We start from the raw sequence: 19,669 nt of genomic DNA, 5'->3' as shown, positions 1-19,669 counted from the left end.
CTTACTGGGACACTGTGGGGGATTTTCACTTGAACACAGCTTCCCACATGACCCTTCCATCTGAAAATGACTTTTTTGTGAAATATAATTCCAGGCTGGAGGCTCACATCTTCTTAGGATGCCCAGTGCTGCTGCTTGCATGTTAATTATCAATATTTACTTAGTCTACACTCACAAGCGCAATGGGGTTTTGATTTCTAACCAGAGGCCCAAGGTCTTATCACAACAAAAATAGTAAGAGAAATAAACACTTTTTCCTCTTGGCAGTGACCTCTCTTGGACAGAGCACTGTTTTCCAAGAGTAAGTCTGGACTTCTTACCTCCCGTACCATAAGGCTGTCAATTTGTTGAGAAGAACCAGATTCTTCTCCATTCTCAGAAGCCATAATGGAGTTCCTACAAGAACAAAACATGAAATACAAAGGGGAAAAAGAAATCCTAGCTCAAGGTTTAAAACAGTGCAGCTGTGATGAAGCGTAATCAAACATTGTACTTGCCAGTTTATGAAACTTAATACTAAGTGTTTAAATGTACAACTGGCCACAGTAATGCACAATATTATAGTGTTTTGGTAGTACATAACTCTGTACTATATATAGTACAGAGTTATGTACTACCAAAACACATTCGAGTATCCCAAAATTTATGTGTAAAAATGATTTCTATAAAGCTACAACACACCATGACTCAGCCACCCACCCTTTCTGAGGGGACTGTCCTTTTCCAACACGAGCCAGCAGTGCTGTGTAAGTGTCTGCCACCATTTGTTCAACCTTTTCTAGCCTTTTTTCACAGTCTGCAGTGAATGTCTGTATCTCTGGGACAGTTTCTTCTGAGAGTCTTGCTAATGTTTTAAGGTCTTCCAGAGACTTTTTCAGTTCCTTCATGCTGCCTTCATGTGAGAAAAAGGCCTAAACAAAGAAAAAACAATATAATAAGCCCATGTTAAGAGATGAGGATAAGCCATTATTCTCTTATATTTTTTTATACTTCCATTATCTTCTTGGTTGAGTGCTCTTAAAAGTCTAAGCTGTCCAGCCAAGAAACGCAATTTTTTTTTTCTCAGTTCTTTCTAAAATAGAGCCAGAAAGTAAATTAGGATTTCTGGCAACATGTTCCCAACTACATTCACAAGACTACACTGACTCTTGCTTGATTATGAAATTTGTTATTTTTCATTTTGGTCACAAGTCTTCTTCAGTCTGACATCAGACAGAAGTGTCCTACTGACTACAAAAAAAGTAGAATATTTTTTAAATGTTCCTTGTCAATTATTATACTTTCTAGGATAAATTCAAGACATACCAAAAATCTGGGGAAAAATGGAAAAAGGATACCACCTACTTAACACGGGGTTAATTCTAACAGTCTACAAGAACACTAATATCTGCAGTCAAAAAAGGTAAAGAAAAAATTTTGGTGGCCCACACAAGGGTCCTGCTCCACAGATAGTGAACCCAAAAAGGAGGAAGGACAGCAAAGTATTCACAAAGACAGGCAGAAAAAGTGTATCAGATACCTCATGTTCCTTGATGAGCCCTTTGGTTTTATCCATACTCAGGAGTTTCTTCTCTTTGCCTAACTGCTTATTGACTTTTTTAAAAGTTGCATTGAATTTCTTTTTTTCCCTTTCTGCTATGAGCTGGACATAGGATACAATTTCCTGACGAACTGCCTGCAAAATAGAAACCAGGTTGTTCCCATGAGATGGTGAGACAGTGTTACACAGCAAGTAAAAACAACAGAACATACTGTGAAAAGTAAAAATTGGTTTTCAAAGATGCCAGGCCTAATGAGACCAGACAGTGGATTCTCATTCTTTCTGCGTTATCTCACCTCCCATCTCCTACGAACATCATCTTCCACGACCAGCTTCTCATGATCAGATGAAATATTTTTCAGCTGTTCAGCTGCTTTCAAAAATTTGTCAAGAACTTTACTGTCCAGAGCATTAAAAGCTTCCTAAAAAAAAAAAAAAAAAAAAAAAAAAAAAGACAACATAATGAAAACAAACAGAACTCAATGTAACTTATTTAACTGACAGAATTACATCAGTAGCATGTAAACCTGTGAATAAATCAGTGTATACATTACACATATGAGGTGTGTGATTCTGGTGCAGGTGGGTACAAGGGCATTCTCCATCCCTGTTTATCTGCAAAAGGTTGCAATGTCAGTGAATGCTTTATGGAGAAAAGCAAGTGCTGTTCTTGTAACAACTTCTAGTGCAAAATTTGATACCAAAACCAAAAGATTAAGGTTGCTGAACTCTGCCTCTTGCCTAGAGAATACACAAGGCCATGTCCCATGGCTATCAGCAGGTGGGTGAAAGGTCTCCATCAGCACCATGGGATTCTCCAGGATGGCCTGGAATGAGGCTCTGTGCTCCTCCTGCTCACCCAGCTCTCTCTCTGCCAGACCAGGCAACACAGATTTTGGCACTTCCATTTCCAACACCCCTTTAAGAGATCCATGTTTTGAGACAGGACATTTGATTTACCATCTAGCCTCTAGTAAAAAAGAGATTCAGTATTTATAACAACCTGCCCAAGAATTCAGTCATGTCATTCTTGATGGGAAGCTTAATTATTGATCAGAAAAAAAAAAAAAAGTTGTAGTTCTGAAAATAATGAATTCTGAGGGAGTAATAGCGTAATTCAGGACAGAGCACTTAATAAACTTCCATATAGATTTATGCTTCTTCATTCAAGTTGTCTGCCAAGTTAATAAAGTGCTAAATCAGAAAACTGAGCCGAGCTACCAAAAAAAAGTCAGTATTTTTCTTATTTCAGACTTTTAGAGATCATATAGCCCTCAGAAGTATTCAAATTCAGCTAGTTCAGAATATAAACCCACCTCATATCTTGCAACACATTCTTCAGGAGTTAATTTTTGACTGACAAGTTGCACAGCCTTTGAAATGGAGGCTTCAAGTTCTTTCTGGGATTCTTCAAAATTGTGTAAAGCCTCCTTCTCTGAGGGTCTTTTCTTAGATTTGGACAAGATGTTGTTCAGGTCACCCATGACAGCCTTGGAAGAAAGAGACACACCTTTTCAGAACATACCTGCGTGTCAGTAATTAGATAAAGTTATTGCTTCATAACATCCCTCAAGTTTTTCAAGTTGAGATACTGATCTTGGAAATGTTCTAGATTTTGCTCTGACAAGAGTCTGGGAGACTGATTACAACAGTATAGAACCTTTTCTATTTTACATGACTGACAAAGAGTCTTTCTTATTCCATAATGCTAAAATTAGAGATATCTGTGTGTTTACAAACGAGTACCTCTACTTTGTCTCTGGCTTCTTTAATTCGTGCCTCCAGTCCAGTGGTGTGAGACTGACTTGAAACATCCTGCATCAGGGATTGCAATATCTCTTCTGCTGCCACAACTTGGTCTTGGCACAAGGATCCTCTTGCAGCCAAACTCTGGTTGAACAAAAAGCATTAGAAGCCTTTACAAGTGTTTGTCTTTTTGTTTAAACAGAGTGAAAAAGCCAGCTTTGATCATGGATGGTCGATACTTGGTAAAGGAAAGCCTTATATTCCAATTATGGTCAGTGTACTGCACTATAGAATTTCTGTGTGGAGAGAAAGAAATCTGCTGCCATCCACAGGGGATTCTGTCTGCTGAAGCAATTTCCTTCTGTCAGTGCAACACCTCCCATGTCTTTGCCACAGAGCCAATTAGATGTGTTTTTAAAGCGTGCTCTCCCATCCAAGCAGCTTCCCAAACAAAACCACATATTTGGATATGCATCATCTGATCATGAAGTCATCCAAAAGCCAGCACATACCAAGGCTCAGATTTTCCTGTAGTATTCAGTACTGCAAGGCAGGAAAGCAGCTAGGTGTTCTGTATGCAGGAGTAGTGTGCCATGTTTGAATATTTATCATGAAAAGTCGTTATTAGAGCTGTTTGGATTTATGAATATTCAACATATTTCCCCTGTCTGAAGTTGTCATTTAGCATTCTCCTAATCATAATCAGAGCTTTATCCTGAATCTTGACCTATTGTACTGCAGGTAACAATGATCTGATCTCTCCTGTCCCCAGATATGGAGATACAATGCCAGCCACATGTTTGGGGGCTGGATTTCAGGGTGTCCTTTGTTAATTCACTTTTTTTTAACAAACTAGAGTCACACTGCAAAATAAGGCTTGTTTTATAAACATATGCTCATGATTACAAAGAGATGAACCGATCTTTTTCATCTCTCACACTCCCAAATCTGTCAGCTAAATGTTGCAGTAAAAACAGACAAGACTTCTGATTCTTCATGCAGAAAAGCTGAATTTTTATTGCATAGTTCAGATTCTGATAGGAATATCAGAAGGCACTGTGTTAAATCTAATTAGCTAACAATACACTGATACTCAGTTTATTGGTTGGTAAATGGCTAGGGTATATGTTTATTAAACTTCTCTATTTTTGGTTAGTTTACATATTTTCTTCATGGATTCTCATGGGATAGACTCATGGTTTTTGTAGGTGTGAATTATTCTCTTACCAGAATAGATTGTTGTGTTAACTGCTTCTCATTTTCTTGATTTTTTTCACATGGGAACTTACAAGCTAGTTGCTAGTTTAGCTAGCGTAGCAGGACTTAAACTATTTTTACAAGGATTTTCTTTTGTAAGGTATTACCTACATGCAACAGCTAAACATTGTGCAAGTCAGCACAAATCAACAGGAAACTAACACTGATTCTGGTGCACAGTTATTGTATGTAGATTAAATGAAATATAGAGTATTTCTGTTTATTTACAGCAGTTACACAACGGAGTTTCAGTGAAACTCCCAGAAGTCACCTCCACACCATTAGCTTATCAGGCCCTGTTGCAGAAGTAGTAAAGGCAACTTAAGACAGTGCTTCAGCTTTTCCAGTGCAAAGCTTGGCATCTTTGTTCTGTCTCACTGGCAGGTGAAGAAAATAAATCAGACTTTGTATTGAAGCTGCTGAGTTATATACAGAGATTTTCACCTGCCATCTGCTGGGAGCTGGGGGTAATCCCAGGCAGAGAGACACAGGAAACAATAGTGATTAGTGGAATTTCTTGTTAGAAATTAATTTGTGCTCTTTGTGGATATTTAGAATAAATGACTGTAAGAGGAGATGCCCAAATTACCCCATGTGCTGCTGAAAACACTCTTAGTATCCCAGTTTTTGATGGGTAAGCCTTGAATACAGCCATGGTGTTCCAAACCTCCTCCCTACACTGGAGGGTAGATGAGTAAAGTCCTGTATGACCAGGGGAACTACTTAAATTGGCAACTTGCAGAGTTCTAGTCTGTTCCAAGTGCTGTGCTGGACAGGAGTAATTAATATCACTCAAGAACAAGCTGCTGATCAGTGATACCAACAGCCTCTCATTGGTACCTGCTTGTCATCCGGACACACTCACGGCAGAATGTTCACTCACAGCTCATCTAGGAGTGATCCTGAGAAATAACAGCACAGCACCACCACTGTCTTGACCTTTTAAAGTATTACAGCACAAAATCCACATTCAGTTCCACTTCATTGATGATGCCTCATTTTACCCCAGCCATAAATCCGTGCTGCAAGATGAAAATCTGAGGAACAAGTATTTTAAGTTGCATTTTCACCTGCAAATGTTCCTCCACCTCAGGTTCCACAGGCTGCTCATGACTGATCTTGCTAAGCAGGCGTCCCATCTCTGCTGTCCAGCTGTCCACCCCTCCAAGGAGCTCTTCAATCTTCTCCAGGCTCGCTGGAAGCTCCGGGGTCTTTTCAGCAGCATTTGTGCTCTCTTCTCCTGCCTATCAACAAAGAGCAGGCTAAGATGTCCATTCCCACCATCTCCCCACTGCCCTCCTCCAACACAGTCACCACTTGGGTCACTTCCCAGCTTCAGCATTCATTAGGGATCAAAGGAGAAATAAATGCCAAACATACTGGTAAATAAACCACGTGAGGCTCAGTTCCTCAGCCCTGAGGGCAGGTGGGACAGGCACAGCCTGTGCCAATTTGGCCTGTCCCCTCAGCCCCTACCACATAAGCAGTCACATTACCATGGAGAAAAACTCCTGGGCTGCAGCATCCCCCAGCCCACACCAGGGAATTACCCAAGAGAACAGCAGCTGATGTTGGTCAAATCAAGATCACGAAGTGTGCTGACAGTTTAACGGTACTGGCAGTCCAGGCCAGAGCTCAAGCATTTGGTCTTGCATTTTATATGAAAAAACAAATGCAATATATATGATAGTCATAATGTCCAAAGCAATGCCACAAAAATAGCTCAGGAAGTCCTTAAGACCTTAGACAGGCTTCTTGCACCTTACTTCTCTGATTTCTCAATATATTTCCTTGAAGCATCTCTTATTAAGGGTTTTTCTAGCAAACTCTGGATTTCCCTCACCCTTTGATTTTATTGTATTCTCACTAAGTCCATCTTCTACAAAAATGCAGTAGTAATTTTTGTACTGTCACAGCAGTACCTTTAATAAGCATCAATGAAAGGCTCAACTCAGAAAATTAAGAGCTCTAATATTGCCAGGCAGAGTGAAAATGTCATTCTTGTGAAAGCATTCTAGGAAATGTAATATGTAAAACATTAGGCAGGTTGTATAGGGATTTACAGCAGCCTAAAAACCTGTCAAGTAGGCTGGTGAAAAGTTGCACAACCTTAGAAATATCTGTGCAGCAATAATTACTTTCTACTAGCTAAGACAGGGACTAAAATTTACCACAGGCTGAATTGATTACTTCCACCCCTAGCACTGAATTAAGAGCTTTCTTCTGCCATAAGATTTGCTTTTATAAGTGGTTTTAAGATTTCAATTTAAAAATTGAACATTTTCCATCCTGTTATAATGAGAATTTAACTGAGTCACAAAGACTAAAGAATGGGATGCTGCTGTGTATTCTCTGTTCCTTAAGCTTTAAAACTGGCAACCTTGAGTAGACTGAAAGATTGATCAATCTCTGATTAGCAAGCTGGCAAGTCTAGAAAAAATGACTTTGAAGGCTGCATGGCAAAGAGCAACAGTAACTTGTAACTCACAAAGTGTGTCCTCTTGATGAACTTGGCCCATCTCCTGTTCAGTTTCTTCAGCTCTTTGGCAATATTTGACCCAACTTGCTCCTTGCTGACTTCAATGAGATGGTTTCCAGCTTCATTTAAGGTACCATGAATTGAATTCCTCTTTGCTAGGATCTCAGGAGGGATCTAGACAGAGCCATTGAAATAATTTAAAGCAAAACCCTGTCAAATGTTTATTTCCAAAATGAGAAGCAGAAAAGCAACAACAGCAGCCACTGAAATTTAATGTTTTTCTTCCAGGAGGCTTTGAAGTATCTCTGTCAAACAAAGAGAAATCCAACCATGTACCTCTTTTGGATCCTCGTTTCTGTTTTCTTCCAGCCACGTCCTTAATAAGTGGATGTTTTCTGTGTAATTACTCCAGGAGGACAGGACTTTCTGTAGGGTGGTGTTTACACTGGAAATATACTCTCTGCAGGTAGAAATCTTCGACTCCACTGCCTTCAAAAGTCTGCTGATTTCTTGAGGATCTCCAGCTAGGATGTGGAATAGGGATTATTGTTATACATTTGGAAACAGAGAGGTTAATTAAACAGAAGCATTATTTACATGGAACAGCAGATGGAATTAAAACTGGTGGTAGCACATCAGTTCAAAATAGAGACCTTCATACCAACTTATGTGCATGAGCTTACCCAAGTCAGGACCACTTATGTTTTTCAAGTCTTCACAGATCTGAGTAGCAGTGTCTAGTTGTGTTTCAAGTTTCTTTTCTTCAATGAAATTCTGCCCAAAGTGAAAAGTAATTGACATGGGTAACACTGAACAACATAAAACTGAGTAAGAAATACAGCTTGGAACTTTTTTTTTTGTTTAAATACAAGCCTACTACCTACAGGCTAAACATAAACTGAGCAAAGCCCACACAGCAACTCAGCTGCACCCTTTAGTCTGAAACAAACTTGTTCTTTTACTCTGCTTCTGCAGAGAGTAGAGTAAATAGAAATATGAATACCTGAACGCCACTGCCTGAGCCACAGCCCTGCATGAGTCAAGTCAGCTTGTTTCAAAAAGTTACAGCCCCAGGGCAATACTGAGAAATGGCATCTAGAACAGGTCAGGCAGAATTTAGTCACAAAAGTTCAAAAAGTGATGCAAGCAAAAGGTGGGTTTCCCTGCATGCACGGAAATATTGATGTGCCTCATTTCTGACACAGATCAAGACAAACTGAGGATGGAGAGGGTGAAAAAGAAGAAATGAGAGCAGAGGAGACTTGTGTGTGCACAGGGAATGAGGGTCAATCCTCAGCCTTTCTCTGTCTGAGCTGATCTCACTCTAGCACTCTCCACTTCTACAAATGTCCTATCCAGGAGGCTACAAATCAACCTCCCCTGTGACTGTGACACACCTGGGCCACCACATCACCACTCAGCCAGGACTTCACGTCATGGGACCAGAAAGTAAGCCAGCAACAAGCCCTGAACTCCCTGGGAAATCTCTGCATTCTATCACCTACAGCAAGACCATGAACCACAACTGTGGAAATAACATGATAATAAGTATTTATAAAACCAACTGAGCCAACAAACTCAGTACAGATTAACTCTGCATAACCATCTCACTAGAGGATGACACTGACACTGCTCAGGGAAAGGGCTGTTTTATACAGCCTGTTGCTTCCTCCTTCCCCAGTACTGAGGCTGGTGAAATTCCCACTAACTATGGATTTGCCAGTCTGAGAATCCTCAGAAAAAGTTCACTAAGATGGGACTCACAAGGAATCCCATTAACTCGAGATGGGGAAACACTGGAGGCATTTTCACCTCTGCCTCTTCCCCTGATGCAGTATCCTTTGTCAGTACTTGAGGCTGGGTAATCCATCCTCTCCTAAAAGCCTACCTCTGGCATCAGTTTCAGAACTTGAGTCCAGAAACTGAGCTAAGCATAAGATGTAAAAGAACAAGACAACTCATATTCACCACGAAGCGTAAGGAGGTAAAGAAGCCGGGAAAAAGAAGAGGCAGCAGTGTGAAAAATGGTTGGTTTTGAAGAAAGCAACTGTTGAGCTACCCCAGGAAAAAAATCCCCGTCATGGTTTGAGTTACTTCTCCAAACTGAAGAAAGAACCCTTATTCATAGCAAAATGGAAGATGTTGGAGGCAAGGAAGGCTTCTAGGGGTGTCTACTTGCCCTTCTTTGAATAAATCTGAGATTTCACTAGTCCACCAAGCTTCTACCAACTACAATGTCTTCAGAGGACAAAGACGTAAGACTGAATCAAAGAGAGCTGGGAAAGAATTACCATCAAGGTGTGATACATGTATCTGAAACTTACATTCCAATTTTCCAGCAGTGATTCCACAGACTCTTTTGCCCCATATTTCATGTCCCAGATATTTAGTTTTAGCTTCACCTCATTGGCGATGGCTGAGCACAGTCCATAGTGGTATTCAAGAAAAGTGCTGGGGTTTGTGGAACGAATATTGCTAATTCTGCAAACAGAAAATAGTTCCAAAAGCTTATTCAAAACTATTGGATATATAAGGCATTAATGTATCATGATTTTATCCTAAAAAGTCAAAATTACATATATGTTAACATTTTTTTGTTATGACAGGAATTAAGTTTTAAGTAACAGTTCACTTTTTTTAAGCAGCAACAATTGAGCAGTTGATGTCTGCTCAATGCATGAAAAACCTTGAATGACCCGAAAAAGGAGTATCTGCCACCTGTATGTCAAAGCACCTCAGGTTATGGATACAGATTCACTGGACATTTTTTTAAATATCCTCCACTTTGATCACAGTGATTTTTAATGGTGGAAATAAATTTAGAGAATCCCTGCCACCAGGGAATTTTTTACATTAAAAATATTAAAGTTTCCTATCCCCTAGTGGTTGTTTCCTATCCCCACTAGCAAAGGGCTCCTGAAAAGGTCCTGTTAATGAACTTCACTCTGTACACATAATTAAACATTCGTTGAACCAATGAGAGACCCCTGCCTGCTCCTCTTGACACTCAGCCTGTGTTTAGGTTGAAAATGCTCTTTTTTTGCAAGGCATGGATGACTTATTCAGAATAGCAGAGCAAGTCAATAACACGGCTAGAATACAACATAAAGTAGAGGGAATTTGAACATCACAACCTTCTTTTCATTTCCTCTAATTTTTCAGGCAAGACTAGTGGCATATTCTTCTCATCTTCATTCTTAAAAGACTGAAGGGTGTCCAAGTGAGAATCAAAACAATCCATCAAGCCCTAGGGAGAACAAGACATAGTAAGCCATTCATTTTGGTCTAGAGTATTTCCTCTGGCAATCTCCAACTCACCTGCCATCAGGGAAAGAGCTATTGAGAACTAGTCAGCACAAGACAATCTCCCAGTGTCTTTACTCATTAAAGTGCAACGTAAGTATTTACTTAAACACCTTCTAAAGTGCATATTTAGTGCAATACTACCTGATTTCTCTTATCACTGTGCATTTACTAAAATATAAGGACCACAGACCTTACAGTACTCCTGCTATCATTTTTTCTGCCCTTTCGCTATGATCTTCAAGAGAAAAAAGCATCATTGTAACAACTTCAGGGTTATTAGGTCGTTCTTTGCTATCCCTTAGCAAAGAGTGACAGCAAAACCTGTTGAATAAATCTATTATGTCACCTGCTCCATAGTTCATTTGACTGCTCAATAAATTTGTGTCTAACACCAGGCTGGCAGGGTATCAAATTAACCATTCAATGGCCAGTGTCCAATGGTTGGGGAATATTTTACAGGCATGTGTCTCAGCACCAAATTCCTTATCTGAAAATAAAACACAAAATGTGTTGCACAGAAGATAAGCCTATTTCTCCATGGCATATAAAAATAAAAAAGCTACAAGTTCATTTCTATGCTATAAAACCTGCCACAAAGCAGGTTAATGGAAATGGCTAAATCCTGAGACAGCCCTCAACCACAAAAATACTGCACAGACTTTTAACACTGGATTTTGTAATCTTAACACTGTATCAGCCAGACAGTTATGAACATTGGTGGATAATTTCCTAGATATTACATAAAATTTGCATTATAAGGTACCACTTTGCCAGTATGATCCCTACACGTGACATAATAAAAGGGGAAAAAATTCTCAGCAGGGTATCTTCCCACCAAAAATACTGCCATTGGCAGAAATTAAGCATTAATGTGTTTCTTTTTCGGAAGGAATGCAATGACTTTATCTATATGTTTAATGTGAAAAAAGATATGCCTTAAGAAATGACATCAGTCTCTCTATCCTGTTCTTAAAAGTGCTTTAAGTACTTTGGTTGCACAACAAAAATCTTAGATCAAATGGCTAAAGACTGACAAAGCTGTTACCAGTTAAAAAGCCATCTCTCGTATCAGGAACTGACTACAAACAGTACAAAAGAGTGGTGTTATTAAGCCACTTGCAAGAACCTCCACTGCCCACTCTTTCAAATTCTCTTTAAGGACAGTATCACATAACCAGTAAACTTGTTTATATAAAACCCAAGTATGGCATTATGATCACCAGCCAAGCACCAACACATAGACTCTTTCAGAACTTTCAAATTCAAAAGGACGTTTAAACTATTATCTGTGCAAATATTTGAAGATCAGAATAAATAACTTGCATGGTATGAGGGTATCAAAATATCCTTGCCTTGAATGGAACTACAGAGTGATTCAGCAAATATTTAACTTTAAACACACAAACTTCTTGAACTCCCTGGAATGTAACCTTAAGCTCAAGTGCTTTTCTGAATAGGTATGCATTAAGTATAGATTTGAAGATAAAGATGCAATTACCCTGTTTCATTACTTAGCAAACAAACAAGTTGCAGGAACCACATAAAAAAGAATAGCATAATTTACTCATTCAGGCAGTACTCAAATTTAATCTCACCCCAGAGAAATCTGAAACCTGCCTTATAGACCCATGCAGTTATTTAATTAAACTCATAATTCTTCAAAGGTATGTTCAGAAGAGCTTTTCATCTTCAGAAGACAAACATATGCACACCACTTCCCAAAATGTCAAACAGCAATTCCATAACAAGTGCTTTGCCAGGTCAAACTGAAGCAGAATTTCCTTTGGGATCAGCATACCTTGAATATTACAATGATTTCTCTGAAGACAGACATTGCTTTGAACGGGTCCTGCAAATCAGGCAAATCTTCTGCCTGCAGACGTTCCACCTCCTGGAGCCAAGCCTCAATTCTAACCAGAATGGAAGGCAACATCTGGTCCAGCTTCGCTTTCCACTCGTTAATCTTTAAAAGGAAAAAAAGTGGATTAAATCTCTCACTATTATTTTCTTCCTCATCTCCAAGATGCTGATGTAAGCTGCATAACCTGGTACTCGAGACATCCCAGGAACCCACTCCCTCGTGCCTGTCACTATTCAAAAGAATGAGTTTCCAGAGAAGTCAGCTAATATCAGCCTTGTTTACCTCAACCCAGGTTTGCTCCCAGCCCATAACCTCTGCAACACCACAGAGAATTTGGCATTCCTGTTCTTTGCTGGTGACCATCCCAAGGCCCAGCAACAGGAAAATGTATAGTGAATTAGTTGCAAAAATAGGGGGGGAACAGAGATGAACAGCTTTCTGTCATGGGGTAGACAGGGGAACATCTCTTCCAAAAACAGCAATTCCCAGCACGCTACACATCCCAGTTTGAGCCAACACAGCCAACCTCACTGCAAAGCACTGACCAACCAGGCCCCAGTAGATCAGTATCTGGGCTCTGAGCCATAATAATGTCCCAAAATAACCTTTTAAGAATAAATAGGCCAAAAACTTTGATTAAAAGAGTGCTTCAAGATAACCAGATGCAGGGCATTTTCGAGGGGTGTTTCAGTCTTGAGGCTCAGGAGGGTGCAGGGTAACACACACAGTCACCTTCTGCCTCCTCTTGGGCACTGAATGCCACTCAGAGTGTCTGGACTTCAGGCTCAGAGTCAAACCTCTTTTATCATTCCAAATAAAGCATCATCTCCCCACTTATCCCACTGTGAGTTCCTGGGGTAGACTTAGGCTTCTTCACCCCTCCCACACACTCATGCTGGTAATGGGGTGACTGAGAAATGCCTCTGACCTGAGAGATCACTTTATCCCACTCTTCCCTCATCTGCTGCTGGCCTTCACTCAGCTCATCTTCACTTCTTTTTGATGACAACACAGGCAGAAAGGGGATTTTCTCTTGGTTAAATGTTTCCATAAATGACATCATTTCCTAGGAATAAAATAGAAGAGTAATTCACAGAAGACGAGAGATGGAAGCTCATGGAGCCAGCTCCTGCCTTTGAACACACCGGTATGAGTTCCATTAACTTCAAAGGGTGTGATGCATGCAAAGGCAAGACAGCAAGAGGCATTCTTGTCTTCAGGCAGTATTTGGGTCTGAAATTATAGGTGCCATTCCCTAAGTCTGTATTTAACATAACGTCAGTGCAGCCAGAACACAGTTCTCCCCTCCCAGCAAGAGAAAGAGAAAATTCCTCCTCTCACAGTTCCCCATGGGCCACTTTATTACAAAATCTGGCTACAATATAAGCCAAAGGAAAGTTTACTTCAGCACAACCTATAGCCAGCAATTCAACTACTCCTCTACAACATTAGCTGGGTAAAACCTACTGTTGTAATTAGCACAGAAATAGCAGAAGTAATGCTGTGAAGAGCCTACGTGCTTGAATCTTGTCCAAGTCTTCAACTACGTCAATTAATTAAGACACTACATTACTCTGCTCAAAAATTAAATAGCATACCTCTTTTTCATAATAGAGAGAATTTTAGCCTACCTTTCCTTCAATCATATGAGGGCATTTAACAATTTCAGATTTCCAAGTTTTCTTTAAAAGCCTATTTAACACTCCAGTTTAGGCAATGAAGATGAAAAATATTTAAAACATTCACAAAACCAGATTCTTTTCACAGAAGCTTCTAAACATGAAATGCAACTTACTTTGCACTTCTGGTAATATGTTTCATTCTCTGTTTCCACCAGCAGCTTTGCTAACTTCTTCTCCTGTGCAGCCAACCAGCCCATGGCCTCCCTTACTTTGTCCTGGTAATTAGAGCAGAAAATTTCATTTTTCCATTTTGCAAGCATTGTTTTTAATTTACATTGTGCCATAAAACAACAACCATTGAGCATATGATAAAGTCCATTCAAAGCTATTGAAAAACAAATAATAATTTCTGGGAACCCTGATGCATTTTGAGTCAGGCACTATCACATTGCAGGGACAAAGTTTACCTGGATAAATGAAGACATCAAAAAAAGACCTGACTGCAGTTCTACTGAACGGAGATTAACAGTATAGAGATATATGAATAACCAATTAAATTGTCATAAGAGAATACAGAGAATAGAAAATGTGGGTTTCTGGTCAGTGTTATCTGTCAGAGGCAATTCCCGTCCACCTTTACAAGTCAGCTACTAAATTTAAAGCATCTGCAAATCTGTCTGCCTCTCCTCCAACGTTTACACAGACTTCAAAGGACACATGAAGACAACAAAGCTTGAAAATGTCCTCTGTACTAGTTAAATGAAAACAAAACAACCTGCACAGCAATTCCACCTGTATGATCAGTCAAAAATCTGTAACATGGAGTTTTTTCTACCATACAGGAGCATCAGAAGGTTCAAGCCAATTCGGTCCTGTCAGTAGCAGAACCAGAGGATCTACTTGTGTTACTGACCCAGATATAAACTGGGCAAAGAAAGCACATTAATTTGACAATGCCCCAGTGACAACCCACACAACATACCTGCATGTCCTCTTCAGACTCAGGCAAATTCTTGGAGTATTGCAAAAACTGAGCCACGTAAGTCATGATTGATTTTTCATCCGGATCCACAACGTCAACATCTACGAGAGCCAATACACCATTTACATAATTATGCAGCCTTCTAGGCCTGATCACATAATTAAACACTATGCTGCAGTTATTAAAACACATTACCAGAAACATGTTTATTTTGCAACAGCTCACTTAACATGCCATTGACAGAAATTAATATGTAATTAACATTTTTTCCCTTGGGAATATTTTAATAGAACATGATTAAGTAACGAAAGTTTCTCCCATGAACAGGAAAGTTTCATGTCCTTTCTTCTGCATATTACTCCTGCAATTGCTGCCAATTCAAAATTCTACAGTCCCTAAGTAGCGCTGATGTTATAAAATAAAGAACCTCAGCTTTGAGCATTACAGCAAACATCAATGTTCTGTGTCCAACTTAAGCACAGTCGTATAGATCACATGACTCTCACTCCTAATAACAAAGATTTTTAAAGGGCTGATCATTTACCTTCAGGCTCCAGAAGCCGTGGGATATTCAGCTCCAGTTCTGCAATTCTGAAAGCTTCTTTCAGGTTTTCTTTATTGCTTCTGGCTTTTGCCTTCTCCAGATCAACCAGACCTGGCCTCAAGGTTTGGATGATGGCTAAAAAAGCCAGTCCACTTCGCCAGCTGGACTTGAAATCAGTGACACTGACAGAGCTATGCCTATCCCAGAAATGAGGGGAAACAAAATGTTAGGACATCTGAAGAAACAGGATTTAAGTACAAATTTAGAAATAGAATATAAATTCCGTAAAAATTCAGTATGAAATGGAACATGAACCAAATCCAAAAGCACCTTACCACTGAACTTCTGCATAAGTCAAACAATAACACAGCCAGTACTACCAAGTGCAACAATTACTTATTTTTATACTATTTTTACAAGATGACTATTTATTTTTGTTTTCTTCTGCATTCTGAAGATAAAGCCTTGGTGATCCAAATCCTTTCTAAATATTACCTTTGTGCTCAACAATTATGCATTCTATGGGATGGAAAAGCAACAAGAAAAGCACTGCAGAACATGTATTTGTCTCTAAAGACACCAAGAACTGGCATTTTAGAAAATCCAAATCTTCAAAGCGATATATTAGTGGAGGAAAAAATACTTATTTTCTCTTAATTAGTTTAGTGTCTTTAAATCATCTTTTATTAATGTTCACAGCCTGAACAGTGCTGTGAGGTGCCCAGCCATTGCAGGCCACAGTGAATTCTGAGACAACTTTCCAAAACCAGCCTGTATGTTAGCAGGATGTTACAGCATGGAAAATATGTGGGGCTTTGGGCCATCAAATTCAGTCACAAAACAATTGGCCAAGTCTTACAAGATTTGTTTCTTTACCAAAAACTGCAGGATTCACTGGTAACAAAATACTTTAACACAATGACAGTTCAGAAATTATACTGCAAACCAGACAGCGATAGTGCTGAAAAACAGGCAAAAGAAAGAGGAAGATTACATGAACAAATAGTTAGTTTTGATGTGCCAATTAATCTTCTGATAAAATACAGCTAGAAGGCAAACCTCAGTGCCATTCTACTGGCAGAAAGTGTCTGATGTGCTGATGAAAGCCTTTATCTTCCGCTAATAACATGGAATATTAGTAGGATTTTATTAAAACATAAAACAACCCAAAGAGCTGTGGAGAAAGAGCTGACATGACTGTAAAGCATATTTGAAAGATCCTGGAGTTAAGCAGCAGCCCTTGAAGAAAATGCAAATATCTGTATCTGCTCTAGATTGTGTGCTGTCAACACCCCCTGAAAGCAGCAGTGCTATCAGTACATCAGGCATAAGGAAACATCTTGTTAGAATTGGAGACTAAGACCACCAGGATTAGCATCCTTCTTTGGGATCACGCAGTGTTTTGACAGAAAAGCATGAGTTGTGGCAGTCATAGAAATCCTACATTTTCCATTAAAAATATTAAAAAAAAACTCGAAACTTTGTGAATCAGTGCCAACCATGAGGATTAAAACAAGTAAATCATGTAAACATTTCACTAGACATCACACAGGAGCCTCTATAAAAGAAAAAGCAAACAACTCAGATTACACTGTTGTGTTTAATTATTAACATGAGCTTTACTTTATTATAGTTGAAGGGCTCATGTCAAAACATTTGGGGCCTGGATGATGCTAAAAATACTGGTAACCACAAGTGAAAGTTCAAGGATTTTCTGCTAAGCTGTCACTAAGTAATCTTAAAAAACAGGGGAAAATACCACCACATTTAGAGGAAAGCAGTAGTAGAGAGTGTAGCATGTTAATTATAAGTCTAGGATGGAACTTACAGTGAACACTGTTCTTTTGCCCACAACAAAAGAGCCTTTGTAGCAGACACCTTCCACCGTTCCTTAATTTTAGCACTTTTTTTAGCTGATCTGCTTGCCTTTGAAGAGGAGTCAGTGGCACTTGAACAAGCAGGTGAAGGCTGATTGTAGGTACAGGCCAGTGTCCTGGCCAGTTCTTCAATCTGTTAGAGAAGATGGGAGACTACATGAGGTTTCAGTGAGAGATTACCAAGGAATCAATGGCAGAACACCACAGAGAATTAGACAGGACTCAATCACAGCTGTAACAGTAGCTTGCCTGCCCCCCCCAAACCAAACCAGGCTTTTTAATTGCACAGTCTGAACTATTTCATGCTGAATTCCCATCTTTAGGCAATTTTTTGGCAGGATATATTCACCCAAAGACTCCCATGTTATGCTGTGGGTATCAGCAATGGCATCAAGGGACCTTCTCACTCAATTTCTACTCTAACCAGTGACAGCAGCCCATGGCAGTGTGTTTTCTGCTGTCAAGAGTGACATGTACTAGGCATAGTCACAGTTTGCCTGCTCACTCAGAGCGCAGGGAAACCTGCTTGATAGACCTCAGAGATCTCTATTTGGTTAGAGAAGTTTGGTTTAGATAAAAAGGTAATGGCACAGGCCATGAGCAGCACAAGACTCTTGGGCATCAAAGTACCTCTACCACAAAAAATATGGGCTAAATACTGCTAGAAAACATTGCTTCTTAGTGTTCTCCTGAGCTCCAGTCACCAGCTGGTGCACCTACATTATTCCACTGCTGGGTTCTCTCTAGAAGCCAGTTTGGCTCCATTACCCTCTGCAGCCCTACACAATGATTAAATCAAGGCTCTGTGCTTTCACATCTCCCCATAATCTCATGCCATGCAAGATCCACACTCTTAGTGTGTAAGAAACATGACTATGATAGCCTTCGTGTTACTTCAGGCACTGGTACTGAAAAGAAAAAATACAAGAATTTTACAATGTAAGCACAGTCAGCATTGAGGAGTGGGGCTGCCTCTCAGAGAGATGGATGAGCCACTTCACAATATCTGCTCTTTTTGGAGCTTAATCATTACAGACCTTAGACAAGCAAAGTTTAGCTTATTTTTTTAATTGATTACTTTAAAAAAAAAAATCTCAGTATCTTTCCTTCGTATCATTTGCAGCTAGATACTGTTCATCACTGCCACCCCTGCACTGGTGCATCTCCTCCTGGAGCTGTCACTTCCACGTGTCAGAAAATAATCTTTTGTTTACTATTAATTCATCTTATTTAGCAATCTCTAAGTCAACACATTTTTTTGCCTTTCCTCTCTACTAAAACTCTCTAACATTGCTGAAATACTTACATGAAAATGAAATATAATGGTCCAGATTAGGCCAAGCACAATGGAAGGTTTTCCTTCAATAATGTCAGCTACATGAATATTTATGAGCTTCAGCTAAGGAGGAAAAAAAAGGGATCATTGTTAACAAAGAAAATGTTCCACCAGCTAAACTGGCTTTAGTTGTGAATTTTGAAGTTAATACTCACTGATCTGCTCTTTAAAAATGTCAAAGCATTTTCTATATTACTTCTACATTGGAAGGTATTACATCCTTTTTCCCGTGGCTGCAAAGCAAAAAAAAAAAAAAAAAAAAAAAAAAAAAAAAAAAAAAAAAAAAAAGGTTATATTTTCAACTGTAAAAATTATTTTTATTCTTTATTTTTATAAGGGAAGTCCTGAAAAGATTCATAAATTACTTCGGATCAACCTACTTCAGCGTGTTTCAGAGTCAACGGTATAAAAATAAGTTACTCGAAACTAACTCTATGACTCCAGAGGGATGATTAATATGGTTGCACTTAAGCATATCCAGAAATCTTTGCTGGACTTGACAAAGGATTGAGGTAATATTTTTTATTACTCTGTCTTACCAGATGTTGACCTGAAAGCACTTCCAAGAGATCCAGAAGCAAATGTCCTTCCTGTATGTCTGTATACAGGTCTGAGACAACATAAGGAGAAGTATGCTGCAAGATAAATTTCAATCTTTTGTCATTTTGAATTCAACACACTACAAAACATCACAGATTACTCTGCTGTTAAATAATGTTTAGCATCCTTTAATTTTTTCATTAAGCTGCAATAAAAATCCTGCATCTAAACAGCCACATCCTGTTTCTTCTAACCCATTATTATGTTTGTGTCTTACTCCCTCCTCCTTGTCCTGCCTCTGTGTTCTATAAGGATAATTTTAGGCCTCATTTTCAAGCACTCACATTTTTCAAGGAGATCTGGGGCAAAAGAAAAAAAAACTTGAGAAAAGGAAAGCTAAACAAGGGAGTTAATTAATATTTTGAGATCTTAATCAATATTAAGTACAAATTTCAGTGCAGAGCTGCATAACTAAACCTCTTTTCACCTACACAGCACAAACTTATCATGAGCTCAGCAGCTTCTGCTCAAGGAGGGACCACAACAAAATTTATTTTTTTTTCACCTGAGCAAGTCAGA

The 19,669-nt window shown here is 39.2% G+C and overlaps 1 protein-coding gene across 1 annotated transcript in view; it reads right to left on the bottom strand.

The window, feature by feature from the left end:
• SYNE2 (spectrin repeat containing nuclear envelope protein 2) overlaps positions 1–19,669 on the bottom strand; it is a 166,785-nt gene that overhangs the window by 125,104 nt on the left and 22,012 nt on the right. The window contains exons 4-24 of the mRNA XM_066321631.1: positions 19,090–19,185; positions 18,706–18,783; positions 18,521–18,613; positions 17,166–17,347; positions 15,338–15,534; positions 14,794–14,894; positions 13,985–14,086; positions 13,118–13,255; positions 12,127–12,291; positions 10,157–10,269; positions 9,347–9,503; positions 7,706–7,796; positions 7,359–7,546; positions 7,032–7,196; positions 5,614–5,787; positions 3,287–3,430; positions 2,857–3,030; positions 1,837–1,962; positions 1,520–1,675; positions 700–911; positions 321–396 (exon numbers count right to left, since the gene is read on the bottom strand). Coding sequence (XP_066177728.1) covers positions 321–396; positions 700–911; positions 1,520–1,675; positions 1,837–1,962; positions 2,857–3,030; positions 3,287–3,430; positions 5,614–5,787; positions 7,032–7,196; positions 7,359–7,546; positions 7,706–7,796; positions 9,347–9,503; positions 10,157–10,269; positions 12,127–12,291; positions 13,118–13,255; positions 13,985–14,086; positions 14,794–14,894; positions 15,338–15,534; positions 17,166–17,347; positions 18,521–18,613; positions 18,706–18,783; positions 19,090–19,185 — 2,928 coding nt within the window. The remainder of the gene's footprint in view (positions 1–320; positions 397–699; positions 912–1,519; positions 1,676–1,836; positions 1,963–2,856; positions 3,031–3,286; positions 3,431–5,613; positions 5,788–7,031; positions 7,197–7,358; positions 7,547–7,705; positions 7,797–9,346; positions 9,504–10,156; positions 10,270–12,126; positions 12,292–13,117; positions 13,256–13,984; positions 14,087–14,793; positions 14,895–15,337; positions 15,535–17,165; positions 17,348–18,520; positions 18,614–18,705; positions 18,784–19,089; positions 19,186–19,669) is intronic.

The sequence above is a fragment of the Sylvia atricapilla genome, chromosome 6 (assembly GCF_009819655.1).
Source record: "Sylvia atricapilla isolate bSylAtr1 chromosome 6, bSylAtr1.pri, whole genome shotgun sequence".
NCBI classification, from domain to species: Eukaryota; Metazoa; Chordata; class Aves; order Passeriformes; family Sylviidae; genus Sylvia; species Sylvia atricapilla.
The sequence above is the reverse complement of the archived record's forward strand: the minus strand, read 5'-3'. Positions and strand labels throughout refer to the sequence as shown.